At 46.6% G+C, this 15,755-nt stretch overlaps 1 protein-coding gene across 1 annotated transcript in view; it reads right to left on the bottom strand.

Annotated features, from left to right (window-relative positions):
- MRE11 (MRE11 double strand break repair nuclease) overlaps nt 1-15,755 on the bottom strand; it is a 314,955-nt gene that overhangs the window by 113,793 nt on the left and 185,407 nt on the right. Inside the window, exons 13-15 of the mRNA XM_075337495.1 lie at nt 11,275-11,448; nt 9,086-9,148; nt 6,450-6,648 (exon numbers count right to left, since the gene is read on the bottom strand). Of these exons, the coding sequence (XP_075193610.1) occupies nt 6,450-6,648; nt 9,086-9,148; nt 11,275-11,448 (436 nt within the window). The remainder of the gene's footprint in view (nt 1-6,449; nt 6,649-9,085; nt 9,149-11,274; nt 11,449-15,755) is intronic.

Here is a 15,755-nt window from a genome sequence, read left to right as displayed (position 1 = left end):
TATGCACTAATCAAGCCTATATATTACTGGGAGAGACATTCCCACGAGGGTAAAATCCAAAATTTAGATCAGGCTCCACCAAAATACTTATGTGTCTTCCTATAGGGTCTGTAAATAACCATGTGAGCCTTAAATGCGATAGTCACTCATGGTATTACTGGAGGACAATATAATCCAGGGGTGACAGAATAAATACTATATACCCCCCCCCCCACCCCTCCAGGGCTCATAGACTTGTGTTAGCGCTGCTGGATAGGAGGCATTCATGTGGATAGAAGCTGGAGAGTATGCAGCATATATCTCTCCTCAGGGTGGAAGAGTCGGTCTTCTTGTAATGCGGAGCACACGCGACATAAGAAGGAAAATTAAATCCGCAGCATTTATAAAAATAAAAAATGCTGACAGTGGTCAATAGGTTGCAAACGCAGAAAGCAATAATCTATGAAGAATGAGCGGCGCTGTGCGATATGCCCTCCTCGAGTAATGGATCACCTCCAGCCATGGAGGAGACGTCTTCCTTCCTATATAACTACAGAAAATATATGGTGAAATTCTTTAAATCTGGCATCTGATAATCCAACACTGGCCTAGAACAGAGATCTAGGGGGGGTGGGGAGGAAATAATAATAATAATAATAATTTTATTCATTTATATAGCGCTATTAATTCCACAGCGCTTTACATACATTTGCAACACTGTCCCCATTGGGGCTCACAATCTAGAGTCCCTATCTGTATGTCTTTGGAGTGTGGGAGGAAACCGGAGAACCCGGAGGAAACCCACGAAAACACGGGGAGAACATACAAACTCCTTGCAGATGGTGTCCTTGGTGGGATTTGAACCCAGGACCCCAGCGCTGCAAGGCTGCAGTGCTAACCACTGAGCCACCGTGCCGCCCCTGATCACTGATTAACCCCATGGTGCCTATTTGCGGAGCTTTTACAGCGACCATTAAAATTTGCAATAGAGCGCAGCTCTGAAGGTGACATTCGTCACTTTATCAAGGCAATTGTCTCTATATCTGTGGGAGAGTGTGTGGAGGTGTCACGCTAGGTACGGTGAAGTACCAAGCGAATGGCGAAAGAGAAGGGAAACCCTGTGTCTAGGGAAAGGGGAAATGGTGACCCCTGACCAAAGCTACTGCTGGTCCCTGGGGTTCCTCACCACCTTAGATAGGTTCCTATGCGCCGAGCAGGATACCTGACCCTGATCTGGCCCTAGGTAGGGAACGGATACGATGAGCGTTTAGTCAACCCCACTAAACAGTAAAGAACACACGGGGGAAAGTAAACAAATAACATCTCCAGATGACTCAAGAAAAAGGAACTGCAACAACAACGTTTCTCCAGATGAATACAAGCTGGCTGCTTGCACTGAGGACTTGTTACGGGTATTAGGCCTATCACAAGAACAGAGCAAGGGGAATGAGAGTATTTAAAGACACAAAGAGAAGAGCTGATGATTAACAGCTGAAAGGTGAGGAAATTCGCAGGATCCTAAAGAGAAAGGGCTTAACCTCAAAAGGGAAAGTCAGGGAGCAGCTTGTGTAGCCAAATGCTGCGACCTTCATCGGCTGGTCACCACAGGACTGTCTATCAAGCGTGGCCCACAAGTGACACAGAGATCATATAAAAAGGTATTATAAAGTTATAATACAGGGTGGTCCAAAAGTAGGTGGGCAGTATGTGTAACAGGGTTATCAAACATGGTGTAAAGTGAAACTGACTCAGTTGCCCTTAGCAACCAATCAGATTCCACCTTTCATTCTTCACAGACTCTTTGGAAAATGAAAGGTGGAATCTGATTGGCTGCTAAGGGCAACTGAGTCAGTTTCACTTTACACCATGTTTGACAACCCTATTACACATACTGTCCACCTACTTTTAGACCACCCTGTGTGTCTTATTTTTACATTTTTGGAATGCTGAATCCCCAAAATGATAAATTAAAACTAAAAGTAGAAGAGAAACCGTGAACACAGTAGACTATCTGTGCTTTCTTCTTAATTGGAGTCTGTTGGTAGGATCAATGCTCCTAAGCCATCTGTATGACCATGTAGGTCTTATGAAGTTCAATAAAACGTACCTTGATATCTGTGACACAAAGCCTTATTGTTACGCCAGAGCGCACAGACGATAAGCGTGCAGTGCAACACAAGGGTAACAACGGGAACAGTATAGAAGGATAGCCCGGGCATTAGGGAGAGGGGACACCTCCTACAACTCATCGGAGTCTGTACTTTTTGTTCCCTAAAGTCTCTGTACGGGCCATTCTCCCAGTCGCTGTCATGGACCTAGGCCCACCTTGGCTAGTGAGAAGGGCCAGAGAGAACACTAGTCTCACCACTGCAATAATACAAAAGGGAAGGGAGACAAAAAGGAAAACACTTTAAGCTCCTCCAATGCAGCTAAACATTACAGCTGCTATTGTCACGACTCAGCCTCCTCCAGAGACAGGCTCCTTCCAAAGTGGTCAGAAATTAATGACAATCTATAACTAGTGTCAAGTGACTTTTTATAGCATAGGGAAGTGATCACCAAAAAGCGACACCTGAGATTAAGGCTAAAAAGAACAGCTAGATAGGAAACAGTCCTTAACCCCTACAACACTAAAGAAAGAAGACTCAAAACACAGGGAGAATATACAAACTCCTTGCAGATGTTGTCCTTGGTGGGAATTGAACCCAGGACCCCAGCACTGCAAGACTGCAGTGCTAACCACTGAGCCACCACAAGACTGAAGTGCTAACCACTGAGCCACCACAAGACTGCAGTGCTAACCACTGAGCCACCGTGCTGCCCTTAACTGTAATAGCTCCTCTCCAGAGTCTCCTCTCTTGCTCTCGCTATAATCCTCCATGACAAAATAATGACAATTTTCTGCTAAGAAAGTAAAAATGTTCACCATCAAGAGATGACTCGTGGAAGGTCATCACTGCAGAGAGACCGCAGAGTAATCATCAGGCAAGAGGCATTATACAGTGCCTTGTGAAAATATTCATCCCCTTGGCATTTTTCATGTTTTGCTATCTCACAACCTGGAATTTCACTTTTATATTTTTTTTAAGGGTTTTCATTAGGTCATGTAAAAAAAACTACTTTTTTTTCTCACTTTATTGTGACGTGAACAACAAATAGGACAAAATAACTAAAAACTTCAGTTTGCATAACTATTCACCCCCCCTAAAGTCAGTACTTTGTAGAGCCTCCTTTTGCAGCAATTACAGCTGCACGTTGCTTTGTATAAGGCTGCTTTCACACATCCGGTTTGAGCCGTGCGGCTCAATCGTGCTGTGAAACCTATGCAACAGATGCGGCGAAAACACCGCATCCTTTGCATAAGTTTTTTACATGCGGCCCGTCCGGTTTTTGCCGCTTGTGGCATGCTACTGAGCATGCGCAGTGGCAAAAACCGCATGCGGCGGCCGGATGCGTTTTTTGCCGCATTGCACCCTATCCGGCATCCATAGGGATGCATTGAGAAAATCGCCGCATCGGCCGGATGCGGCGCGATGCGGTTTTTTTTTGCCGCACAAAAAAACGTGCCAGGCAACGTTCCATCCGGCCGCCGCATCGACTAAATCTGCCACATGCGGCAAAAACCGGACCGAACGTAAGGCCATGCGGCACTAATTAAAGTCTATGCAGGAAAAACGCAACCGGCAGCAAAAAAAAAAACGGTTGCGTTTTTCCTGCAAAATGCCGGATTGTGCCGCATAGCAAAAACCGGAGGTGTGAAAGCAGCCTAAGACAAGATTTCCACATCTTGCCCATTCCTGAAGGAGCAACTGCTCCGGCTCCTTCAGGTTAGATGGCTTCCTCCGGTGAACAGCGATCTTCAACTCCGACCACAGATTTGCAATTGCATTTAAGGGAACCTGTCACCAGATTTGGGGCCTATAAGCTGCGGCCACCACCAGTGGGCTCTTATATACAACTTTCTAACATTTTCGCAAAATCCATCCTTTCCTTAAATTCTGACCCTTTTCTCTGTCTTTTGCTGCCGAAAAACCTCCCCACAGTATGATGCATCAACCGTAGTAAAGCCCTGCCGGCACCGGCCCACTGCACCGCGATCAACACGGGTCTACAGGCTGCAACAAGCATCCTCAGGAACCACATGCGGCCTGCGTGTTTGAGACCTCTACTATATATAGAAAGATGCATCTAGAGGAGACAATTCTGTTGAAACAAAAAGTGATAAAGAGGTTGTCCACTACCTTAACATTGATGGCGCATCCTTAGGATAGGTCATCAATGTCTGATCGGCCTGGATCAGACAACGGCACCCATAGCGGTCAGCTGATTTTGGTGCCAGTGGTGGCAGCAGGCAGCCAGAAATGCTCAGTTCCAGAGCTGCCATGCTTTCTGATAGCTAAGGATGGTTGACCTTAGGGAGATCAACATTCCTACTCCACACTGATGAGGGGCAAATACCCCAAAACAGCTGTCTGAGGATGGATACCATGTTTTGGTATAGGCGGTTTCCTTGACTGGAGACCTAGAGACTGCCCTTCCTGTGGTGTTCCCTTCCCGGTGAAAGACCTGGCTAGTTACCTGCCAGTGTTGAGAAACATGTGATGGTGTCTCCGCGGCTTCCTTGTTATGCATTGTGATAGCGGCTGCGGCTAGGTACTGCACATCCGCCTCCTATTGATCTGAATGGGAGGTGGATGTGCATTACCCGACCACGACTGCTGTCAGATGACGAGGCAGCTTTGGAAGTTAACACTTCAGGTTGCTTGCGGCACCACGGAGAACATCTGATCGGTAGGGTATCGCACCCCGGCAGATCAGACATTGATAACATATCATAAGAATAAGGCTGCTTTCACACATCAGTTTTTTGCCATCAGGCAGAATCCGGCAAAAACATGAAAAAACGGATCCGGCGTCTGTTGCCACCGGATCCGTTTTTTCCCCCATAGATTTCTATTAGCGCCGGATTGTGCCGGATGGCCTTGCGTTCCATCTGGCTTTCCAAAATTTGCTTATCCGGCGGGCGGATGGAACACTGAGGGGAACGTTTTTTGTCTCCGGCGAAAAACCGTATCGCGCCGGATCCGGCACCGTACGGCGCGTTCTATAATTGAAGCCTATGGACGTCGGATCCGGTGTAATGCGGCAAAAAAACAGAACCGGTCGCCGGATCCGGTTTTTTGAACTGAGCATGCTCAGTATCACAACGGATCCGTCAAAAAACTGACGGAACTGCTAGAAAAAACTGATGCAACTGATCAGTTTTTTCGCCGGATCCGTCGCATCAGTTTCTTCGCCGGATCGTGCCTGATGCCAAAAAACTGATGTGTGAAAGCAGCCTTAGGCTGCTTTCTCACATCTGTTTTTCGCCGTGCGGCACAATCCGGTAAAAACTGGAAAGAACGGTTCCGGTGTTTATTGCCGCCGGATCCGTTCTTTCCCCCATAGACTTGTATTACTGCTGGATTGTGCTGCATGGCTTTGCGCTGCATCCAGCTTTTGCCGGCAAAAATAGCTGATCTGGTGGCCGAATGGAACGCTGCTTGCAGTGTTTTTTGTCTCCGGCAAAAAAACGTATGGCGCCGTGAGTTTCAATGAAACCCTATGGGCGCCGGATCCGTCATCATCCCACATATAACGGAATCCAACGACATTTTTTGAACTGAGCATGCTCAGTATCACAATGGATCCGTCAAAAAACTGAGGGAACTGATGGAAAAAACTGATGCAACGGATCCGTTTTTTCGCCGGATCCGTCGCATCAGTTTTTTTCGCTGGATCGTGCCTGATGCCAAAAACCAGATGAGTGAAAGCAGCCTAATCCATCCATTTAACAGTAGTGGATAACCTCTTTAAGGTTCTGAAGAAAAAAAAAGGAGACAGACATGATTGATTACTCTGAAGGTGCCGATTGAAGAACTTACACAAGCCAGAATGTATATTTTTGTAAAACTGAAAAAAAAAACATTTTGTGGCTGATCCAGAGGCTGGGTGTAATGGACTAAGCCATAGCTGGTGGTGTTGAGTGTACAACAACTGCAGACTCATACTGTGGAGGGACTATGTTAAACAAACAGCAGATGACACGCTGTTCACGTTTTAGTTTGTGCATATGGTTCCTCTCTAGGGTGTTTTATATGACACTCGCTCTTCCTACAATCCTCTATGATATGATGTGAAGATATTGGCTGCTATAGTGTATGTCCCATATAACAGTGCTGAACGATTCATCTCAAAGCTGAAGATCTGTGACATGGTCTATATGGGTAATACCCAGAGCAGACCGGACCAGTGACGTCGTCTAGTTGTGCATTATTAGTGCCTAATACTGATGTGAATGAGCCAGATGTAATTCCTCATTTTTCCCTGTGGTGGCGCTGCAGAGAAATGACTGCCTACTCCCAACAGTTTCTAGCGGAGTGCTTGTGATCCCATCAGTGAGATGCTTTGTGTAAGATTCCTGACAGTACCTCTCCCTCGTCTTGAAGCCCCTCTGGTGGTCGTGCTCTGGCCTCTCCCCCTTCGGGCGCGGCCCCTGCCTCTTCCTCGAGTTGGGGCTGGAACACTGTCTTCATCTGAATCGTTAAAAGCCGGTCTCCTTCCCGTGTCATCATCGCTCATATCCATGTCCTCTACCTGAGATCTGTGAGCCCTCGCCCGGTTTATTGCCTGCAAACACAAAGAAGATGCCACATTACAGCACATTCTTCACCCGGTATACTGCATTCCGTACTGGTCCAGAACAGTATAATACTGCAGAGCTACATTCATAATTCTGCTCTCTTCAGATCTGTAATCTCCAAGCACTCTCTGCTGGCTCAATGTCAGCACACAGCTTGATTTAAAGGGAATCTGTCACCAAGTTTTTACCACCTAATCTGACAGCTGCATTATATAGAGACAGAGACCCTGAATCCCCTTACTGTACTGCTTGCAGTGGTTTAAAAAAAAAAAATAATCACTGATTTATCAGCAGGAGACGATCATTAGAGGACTAGTAAATCAGCTGCCAGGTAGTCAAGCATATTCATAAGCTCAGTATAACCCCACCTCCAAATATGATTGGCAGCTTTCTGCACAGTGTGCACAGAAATCTGCCAATCAGATATGTGGGCGGGGTTATAAAGAGCTCAGCGTTCAGAGAAATGATACTTCTGCAGCAGATAAAATAGTGATTATATCAAAACTACAGCAAGTAGCTCAGAAAGTGAAACATTCTTGGAATCAGGGTGTCTGCCCCTACAACTTGCTGCTCTCAATTGAGGTAGCAAAAATCTGCTGACATTGCCTTTTAATGATTAAAAAAAACAAGATATGCAATCTTTATATTGAGGTCTGTACAGTAATCCAAAGTAGGAAAAACTAAAGGTGTCACAAAAGGTTAAAAAAAACAACATGCAATTTTCGTTGACCATCTAATGTGAAGTGAAAAAGATGGATTGGGCATAACGTATCCCAACATGCTCAATACTTTTTTCTTAAAGGGAACCAAACATCAGGATTTTCATATAAAAAGTATAGCCAGTGCTATAGTGGCACTATCAGGCAGATTATCTACATACCATTAGTGTTCAGCTCGGGTGTTTAGCCAAGCAATTCAGCAGCTTTTTGATTGACAGTTGCACTAAGCAGATAATATCCGAGCGAGGTATGCACATGGATCCCCCCCTCTTCCCCCCCGCTGCCTATTCCTCCTTCTCTCACTATAATAATTTTTATTTTTGGTAATATGGCGTCGGAGTTGGCGCCTGCGCATAGCGCTTGTCTACAGCGCCATATTCCTGAAGCCGGCCTTCACCCCTGCTGTTCGAATCTTCCGATTGAGAGGGCGGCGCATGTGCCCTCACATCCTCACTGCTTGGTATTACCTTCACTGCCAATGGAAAAAGCAGGGAAGCCCTTTTTTTTAAAAAAAAAATTCACATTTTTTGCCCAAAAACTAAAAAAATAAAATAAAATAATGACATGGGTTTCGTCATTTTTTTGTATGCTAGCCAGGTACAGCAGGCAGGTACGGGCTTGCCCCCAACCCCCAGCTGCCTATTAGTATCTGTCTGGGAGCCAAAAATATAGGGAAGCCCTTTTTTTTAAATATTTCATGAATTTCCTGAAATAATTAAAAAAATAAAAAAAAAAAATAAGTGGGCTTCGCTCAATTTTTGTATCCAGCCAGGTACAACTAGGCAGCTGGGGACTGGAATCTGCAGCGCAGGGTGGCCCAAGCTTTCTGGCCCCCCCACTGCGAATTGCAGTCCGCAGCAGTCCCAGAAATTGGTGCTTTCTTAGAAGCGCCATCTTCTGGCGCTGTATCCAACTCCTCCAGCGGCCCTGTTGGCGGGTGGCACGCTGGTAAATAAGCAGTTAATACCAGCTTTGTTTTACCAGCTGATATAAAGCCCAAGATTCTTAATGTCAGGCCAAGTTTGACCCGGCCTGGCACTGGCACGGTGTCTTGGGGCTGCACAGTTTCCTCCGATCAGCTGTTCTCCTCTGCTGTTGTGACCGCGAGTGCTCCCACGGTCACAAGAGAGAAAAGGATACGAGGGAGCATGCGCCACCCTCTCAATAGGAAGATTAGAACAGCAGGGGGTAAGGCCGGCTTCAGGAAGATGGTGCCAGAGATAAGTGCTATGCGCAGGCGCCAACTCCGATGCAATGTTACTGAAAAGAAAAATTAGCATAGAGCCAGAGAGAGAGGGAGGAACAGGTGGCGCGGGAATCCATGTGCATAACCCGCCCGGATATTATCTGCTTAGTGCAATGGTCAGCCAAAAAGCTGCCGAATTTTTAAACTTCACTTTCTTGGATTTGAATGGCTAAACATCCGAGCTGACCAATAATGGTATGTAGATAATCTGCCTGATAGTGCCAGTATAGCACAGGCTTCACCTTCTATACAAAAATCCTCATGTTTAGTTCCCTTTAAGGTAAATATGCTGCTGTGCTTGGACCGCTGACCGACCGAGAATTTATCATCTATCCCAAAAAATGAAAGAAATATACACTTCTGGTTGGAATATCTTCCTAAGCTATAAAAAGCCGTCACAAAAAACAAACAAAAAAATAATCTGCTCAATCTTGGTCCATATAAGAGAATAGCGCTCACCTCTCGAACCTCTTCATCTTCCTCATTTGTGTTCTCTCTTCTGGTCTCCCGAAATTTTCGAACCTTTTATAGCAGAATAAAAAAAAGAAACACAAATATGAGGTTCAATTTTATTTTTTTATTTATTTTTTTTTTTTTTTTTTTTTTACAATTTTTGGGACGCAAAATTAAAAAGAAAATGTTTTGGAAATTTGTAACCAAAATAGAAAAACGTAGAATTAAACAACACAAATGTTATAAAATACCACAAAAAAAGGTATCAAATACTTCACATCATCAAAATGTCCCATGATGAGGAATCGCATTGGATACTGTAAGAAATAGAGTACCGTAGTTATTTTTGTCCTATAAATGCACCATATTGTGGTACTCCCTGTGGGCAGGAGTACTAACTGCTGACTAGGTCCATTGTAAGCTGCTAAATTAGGGGTGCGACTTAGGGAGATTTAGTGTCCTACTGCAGGAAGAGGAGAGGGGAGTGTCATGCTAGGTACGGAGAAGTGCCCAGCGAATGGCAAAACGGAAGGGAGACCTGGTGTCTAGGGAACGTAAAGATGGTGACCCCTGACCAAGCCTACCACTGACTCCTGGCTTCCATCACCGCCCTAGATAGGTTCCACAACTATGCACCGAGCAGGATACCTGGCCCAAGGCTGACCCTGATCTGGGCCCTAGGTAGGGAGCGGAAGGGATGAACTCTTTGTCAACCCCACTAGGAACTAAAGGACACACAGGGATAACAAACAATGGAAAATAACAAACAACTTATCTCCAAGAAGATTCAGGGAGAGGGACTGCAACATGCAATGAAGTTACTCCAGATGATTGCAAGCCAACTGCTTGCACTCAGGATCTGTAGGGAGTTAGAGCTATCACCAGCACAGACCAGAAAGAAGTGAGGGTATTTAAGGACACAAAGAAAAGTGCTGATGAAAACAGTTGAAAGGGTTGGGAACTCCGCAAGGTCCTAAAGGGAAAGGGATGAACCTCAAGCAAAGCAGATATAGAAGATACCATATACCAAGTAGGAATAATAGAAAGTCAGAGAGCAGTTTGCGCAGCCAAATGCTGCGACCATCTATAGCCAGACACCACAGAACTGTCAGTCACCCATGACAGAAAAGGTTCCTTGTGCAGCCAGTCGTCTTACAGCTAGACAAGACAAACTACATGAGGTGGAATAGCGGATTGATTATGACACTCAGTTTTGTTATACAAGACAAAATAGGATAAAAGGAAGAATCTTGTCATTAATCTTTTGTAAACAGAGAAGCCACCGCTAGGTCATAATACAGACAGCTTCGTTTTTTATGGCAGGGAACGATTTTGAAAATTTTTTCCCAGTCTCTAACATTTGCTTCTGTGCGAGGAGAATCCGTTCTCTCTGAGAACCAGTACAAATAGGCAATCATCACTAAGGCCAGAGTCACACTTGCGACTGCCTCGCGCGGGTCTCACATCACAATCACCCGGCACAGCCACACACTCTCCTGACAGGAGCAGGTTGGCTGCATGTATCTCTATGCAGCTGAGACACTCCTGTCCGGAGAGTGTCAGGCCATGCCAGGTGATGGGATGCGAGACTCGCGCGCGTCTCACATCACATCACCCGGTACGGCCACACACTCTCCTGACAGGAGCAGGTTGGCTGCATGTATCTCTATGCAGCTGAGACACTCCTGTCCGGAGAGTGTCAGGCCATGCCAGGTGATGGGATGCGAGACTCGCGCGCGTCTCACATCACATCACCCGGCACGGCCACACACTCTCCTGACAGGAGCAGGTTGGCTGCATGTATGTCTATGCAGCTGAGACACTCCTGTCCGGAGAGTGTCAGGCCATGCCAGGTGATGGGATGCGAGACTCGCGCGCGTCTCACATCACATCACCCGGCACGGCCACACACTCTCCTGACAGGAGCAGGTTGGCTGCATGTATGTCTATGCAGCTGAGACACTCCTGTCCGGAGAGTGTCAGGCCATGCCAGGTGATGGGATGCGAGACTCGCGCGCGTCTCACATCACATCACCCGGCACGGCCACACACTCTCCTGACAGGAGCAGGTTGGTTGCATGTATGTCTATGCAGCTGAGACACTCCTGTCCGGAGAGTGTCAGGTCATGCCAGGTGATGGGATGCGAGGCACTCGCAAGTGTGACTCCGGCCTAACAGTGAATGTCTCCCCTCACCTCCTCATCAATCTTCTCCTCCTCGGCATCAATGTTCCGCTCCTTTAAGAACCGTTGCGTTTTCTCCAGCTGGAACTTCACCAGTTCCTCTATGGCATCTTTTTCTTCTTTATCCACAAACTCTTGCACGGCCTCCCCCATCCCTCGCTCGGTGAGAAGAGAGAGCTGCACATTCTAGTGGAAAAAAACAAAAATGTAGAGTAAGTATCAGGCAGTCACTGCAGAGTATAGCAGGGCCATTTTCCATTTTCATTTTTTCCTCCCCCTTCATCCAAGACCATTACTATTACTTTTTTTTTCTGCCAATATTGCCATATCAGAGGCTGCCTTGTTTGTTTTTTTTTTTTTTTTGCAGAACGGGTTGTATTTTTGAATGACACCATTCATTCTGCCCCTTATTGTACTGGAAAACGGGAAAAAATCCCAAGTGCGGTGAAATTGCAAAAAAAAACAAACAAATCCACAATTGTTTTTTGGGTTTTTCCATTTACAGTGTTCACTATATGGTACAACTGACCTGGTGTTACGATTCCCCAGCTCAGTACGAGTGCGTAGATACCAAACATGGATGTTTTGTTTGTTTTTTTTTTCATTTAACAATGAAAGAAATTCTGAAATTTGTCCAAAAATTTTTGCTTTTGTTGCAATTTTCCGAGAACCGTAATATTTTCATTTTTTGGGGTCTAGGGCTCAGTGGTGGCTTATTTTTTGTGTCCTGAGGTGATATTTTTATTGATACCATTTTTAGGGAAGAAACAAAGTTTTCATCGTCTCTAATTGTATTTTATTGCAATGTTGCAGAGGCCCAAAAAAAAAACAACCCCCACGTAATTATGGTGTGCTTGTTTTTTTTCTAGTTATGCAGTTTACCGATCGGAATAATTCATTTCTTGATACATCGGACATTTTTGAACACGGTGATACCAAATATTTGTATTTTGTTTTTATAATATTTAAATGGGTGTGATTTGAAACTGTGATATTTTTTTTTATATATTTTTCATATTCAATTTTTTTTTTTTTTTTAAACTTTTTTTTCACCAGTCTTGAACTGCTAGTCTCCTTAGGGGGGTTTAAGCTATGTTCGGCAGATTGCTTGTGCAGTACATAGCAGGGCACCAGCACCGCTCTGTACAGCAGAAATCACCATCTCCTATGAATGTCGGTCACAGGAGGATCATAATGACAGACACAAAGCACATCGGCGATCATAACAACCCATCGAAGCCTCGCAATGACATCACATGTGTGCCGATGGGAGAAGGGATTGGTGTGCAGCCCCCTGGCAGTGGTTGTTGAATCCCACTGTCAGAGGTTGAAAGCGGTATTTAACAGGTTAACACTGACTACTGTTAGAGGCACATGATGGCAGCCATCATATGCAGGGAAAGATGCATGTTCGGCATGCACATAAATACAGTTAGGTCCAGAAATATTTGGACAGTGACACAATTTCGCGAGTTGGGCTCTGCATGCCACCCCATTGGATTTGAAATGAAACCTCTACAACAGAATTCAAGTGCAGATTGTAACGTTTAATTTGAAGGTTTGAACAAAAACATCTGATAGAAATTGTAGGAATTGTGCACATTTCTTTACAAACACTCCACATTTTAGGAGGTCAAAAGTAATTGGACAAATAAACCAAACCCAAACAAAATATTTTTATTTTCAATATTTTGTTGCGAATCCTTTGGAGGCAATCACTGCCTTAAGTCTGGAACCCATGGACATCACCAAACGCTGGGTTTCCTCCTTCTTAATGCTTTGCCAGGCCTTTACAGCCGCAGCCTTCAGGTCTTGCTTATTTGTGGGTCTTTCCGTCTTAAGTCTGGATTTGAGCAAGTGAAATGCATGCTCAATTGGGTTAAGATCTGGTGATTGACTTGGCCATTGCAGAATGTTCCACTTTTTTGCACTCATGAACTCCTGGGTAGCTTTGGCTGTATGCTTGGGGTCATTGTCCATCTGTACTATGAAGCGCCGTCCGATCAACTTTGCGGCATTTGGCTGAATCTGGGCTGAAAGTATATCCCGGTACACTTCAGAATTCATCCGGCTACTCTTGTCTGCTGTTATGTCATCAATAAACACAAGTGACCCAGTGCCATTGAAAGCCATGCATGCCCATGCCATCACGTTGCCTCCACCATGTTTTACAGAGGATGTGGTGTGCCTTGGATCATGTGCCGTTCCCTTTCTTCTCCAAACTTTTTTCTTCCCATCATTCTGGTACAGGTTGATCTTGGTCTCATCTGTCCATAGAATACTTTTCCAGAACTGAGCTGGCTTCATGAGGTGTTTTTCAGAAAATTTAACTCTGGCCTGTCTATTTTTGGAATTGATGAATGGTTTGCATCTAGATGTGAACCCTTTGTATTTACTTTCATGGAGTCTTCTCTTTACTGTTGACTTAGAGACAGATACACCTACTTCACTGAGAGTGTTCTGGACTTCAGTTGATGTTGTGAATGGGTTCTTCTTCACCAAAGAAAGTATGCGGCGATCATCCACCACTGTTGTCATCCGTGGACGCCCAGGCCTTTTTGAGTTCCCAAGCTCACCAGTCAATTCCTTTTTTCTCAGAATGTACCCGACTGTTGATTTTGCAACTCCAAGCATGTCTGCTATCTCTCTGATGGATTTTTTATTTTTTTCAGCCTCAGGATGTTCTGCTTCACCTCAATTGAGAGTTCCTTAGACCGCATGTTGTCTGGTTACAGCAGGGGTGGGGAACCTCCGGCCCGCGGGCCGTATACGGCCCGTGACGACATTTTATGCGGCCCCCGGGCACATTCCCGGGGACCATTGTGCTTTGGTGGCAGCCGCACTTTTCCCGGCTGCCGGCCCTTTAAATCCCACTGCCTGATGCCCTGTGGGTAGATGCTAGAATGTATGGGCTCTCTCCAGATCCTGACTTCCAGGACCTGACTGCAGCCCATACATTCTAGGCTTATCCCCGGCCTGTGTGCTCTGGTGGGCGGGTAAGCAGCACGCTGCGATAAAGTCACACAGAAGAGCTGCAGCAGGTTTACCAGCCTCCCGAAACTGTGCTGTGTGTGTGTGATTCTCCCTCCCCCTCACTGCGAGTACTCAACCCATCGCTGCCCCCCCCCCGCTCAGTGGTGTGTACCCACTCGTACTGTGTGTACCCCCCAATGCTGTGTGTACCCCCCAATGCTGTGTGTACCCCCTCGTGCTGTATGTACCCCCCAATGCTGTATGTACCCCCTAGTGCAGTGTGTACCCCCTAGTGCAGTGTGTACCCCCTAGTACAGTGAGTACCCCCTAATGCTGTGTGTACCCCTTAATGCTGTGTGTACCCCTTAATGCTGTGTGTACCCCTTAATGCTGTGTGTACCCCCTCGTGCTGTGTATACCCCCTCGTGCTGTGTATACCCCCTCGTGCTGTGTACCTCCTAGTACAGTGTGTATCCCCCAGTGCTGTATGTACCCCCTAGTGCTGTGTGTACCCCCTCGTGCTGTATGTACCCCCCAATGCTGTGTGTACCCCCTAGTGCAGTGTGTACCCCCTAGTGCAGTGTGTACCCCCTAGTACAGTGAGTATTCCCTAATGCTGTGTGTACCCCCTAATGCTGTGTGTACCCCTTAATGCCGTGTGTACTCCCTTGTGCTGTGTACTCCCTTGTGCTGTGTACCCCTTAATGCTGTGTGTACCCCCTCGTGCTGTGTACCCCCTAGTGCTGTGTGTACCCCCTCGTGCTGTGTGTACCCCCTCGTGCTGTGTGTACCCCCTCGTGCTGTGTGTACCCCCTCGTGCTGTGTACCTCCTAGTACAGTGTGTACCCCCAGGTGCTGTGTGTACCCCCTAGTGCTGTGTGTACCCCCTAATGCTGTGTACACCACAGTGCTGTGTACCCCCTCAGCGCGGTGTAACCCCTCACTGCTGTCCGTGCCCCCCCTAGTGCTGTCTGTACCCCCTGGGTGATGTCTATGCCCCCCCACCAGTGCTGTCCGCACCACCTAATGCTGTCCATGCTGCCACCAGTGCTGTCCATGCCACGGTGAGTGCTGTCTGTGCCCCCCTTATGCTGTCCATGCTTCCCAGTGCTGTGTGCCACCCCTCAGTGCTTTTAACTCGCTACTGCTGTCTGTACCCTCCCACTGCTTTCTATGCTCCCCAGTCCGTGCTCTCCGGTTGATGTCTATGTTCCCCCAGACCTGTCTGTCTCCCTCGTGCTGCCACCCAGTGCAGTCCGTGCTGCCACCCAGTGCAGTCCGTGCTGCCACCCAGTGCAGTCCGTGCTGCCACCCAGTGCAGTGCGTGCTGCCACCCAGTGCAGTGCGTGTCCCCAGTAATGCCTGTGCCACCGCCAGGGCTGTCCATGCCCCCTACTGATGTATATGCCCCAGCCCCTCCTGTGATGTATATGCCCCAGCCCCTCCTGTGATGTATATGCCCCATCACCTCCTGTGATGTATATGCCCCAGCCCCTCCTGTGATGTGTACTCCCAGTGTC

The sequence above is a fragment of the Anomaloglossus baeobatrachus genome, chromosome 2, assembly GCF_048569485.1.
Source record: "Anomaloglossus baeobatrachus isolate aAnoBae1 chromosome 2, aAnoBae1.hap1, whole genome shotgun sequence".
In the NCBI taxonomy this organism is placed as follows: domain Eukaryota; kingdom Metazoa; phylum Chordata; class Amphibia; order Anura; family Aromobatidae; genus Anomaloglossus; species Anomaloglossus baeobatrachus.
The sequence above is the reverse complement of the archived record's forward strand: the minus strand, read 5'-3'. Positions and strand labels throughout refer to the sequence as shown.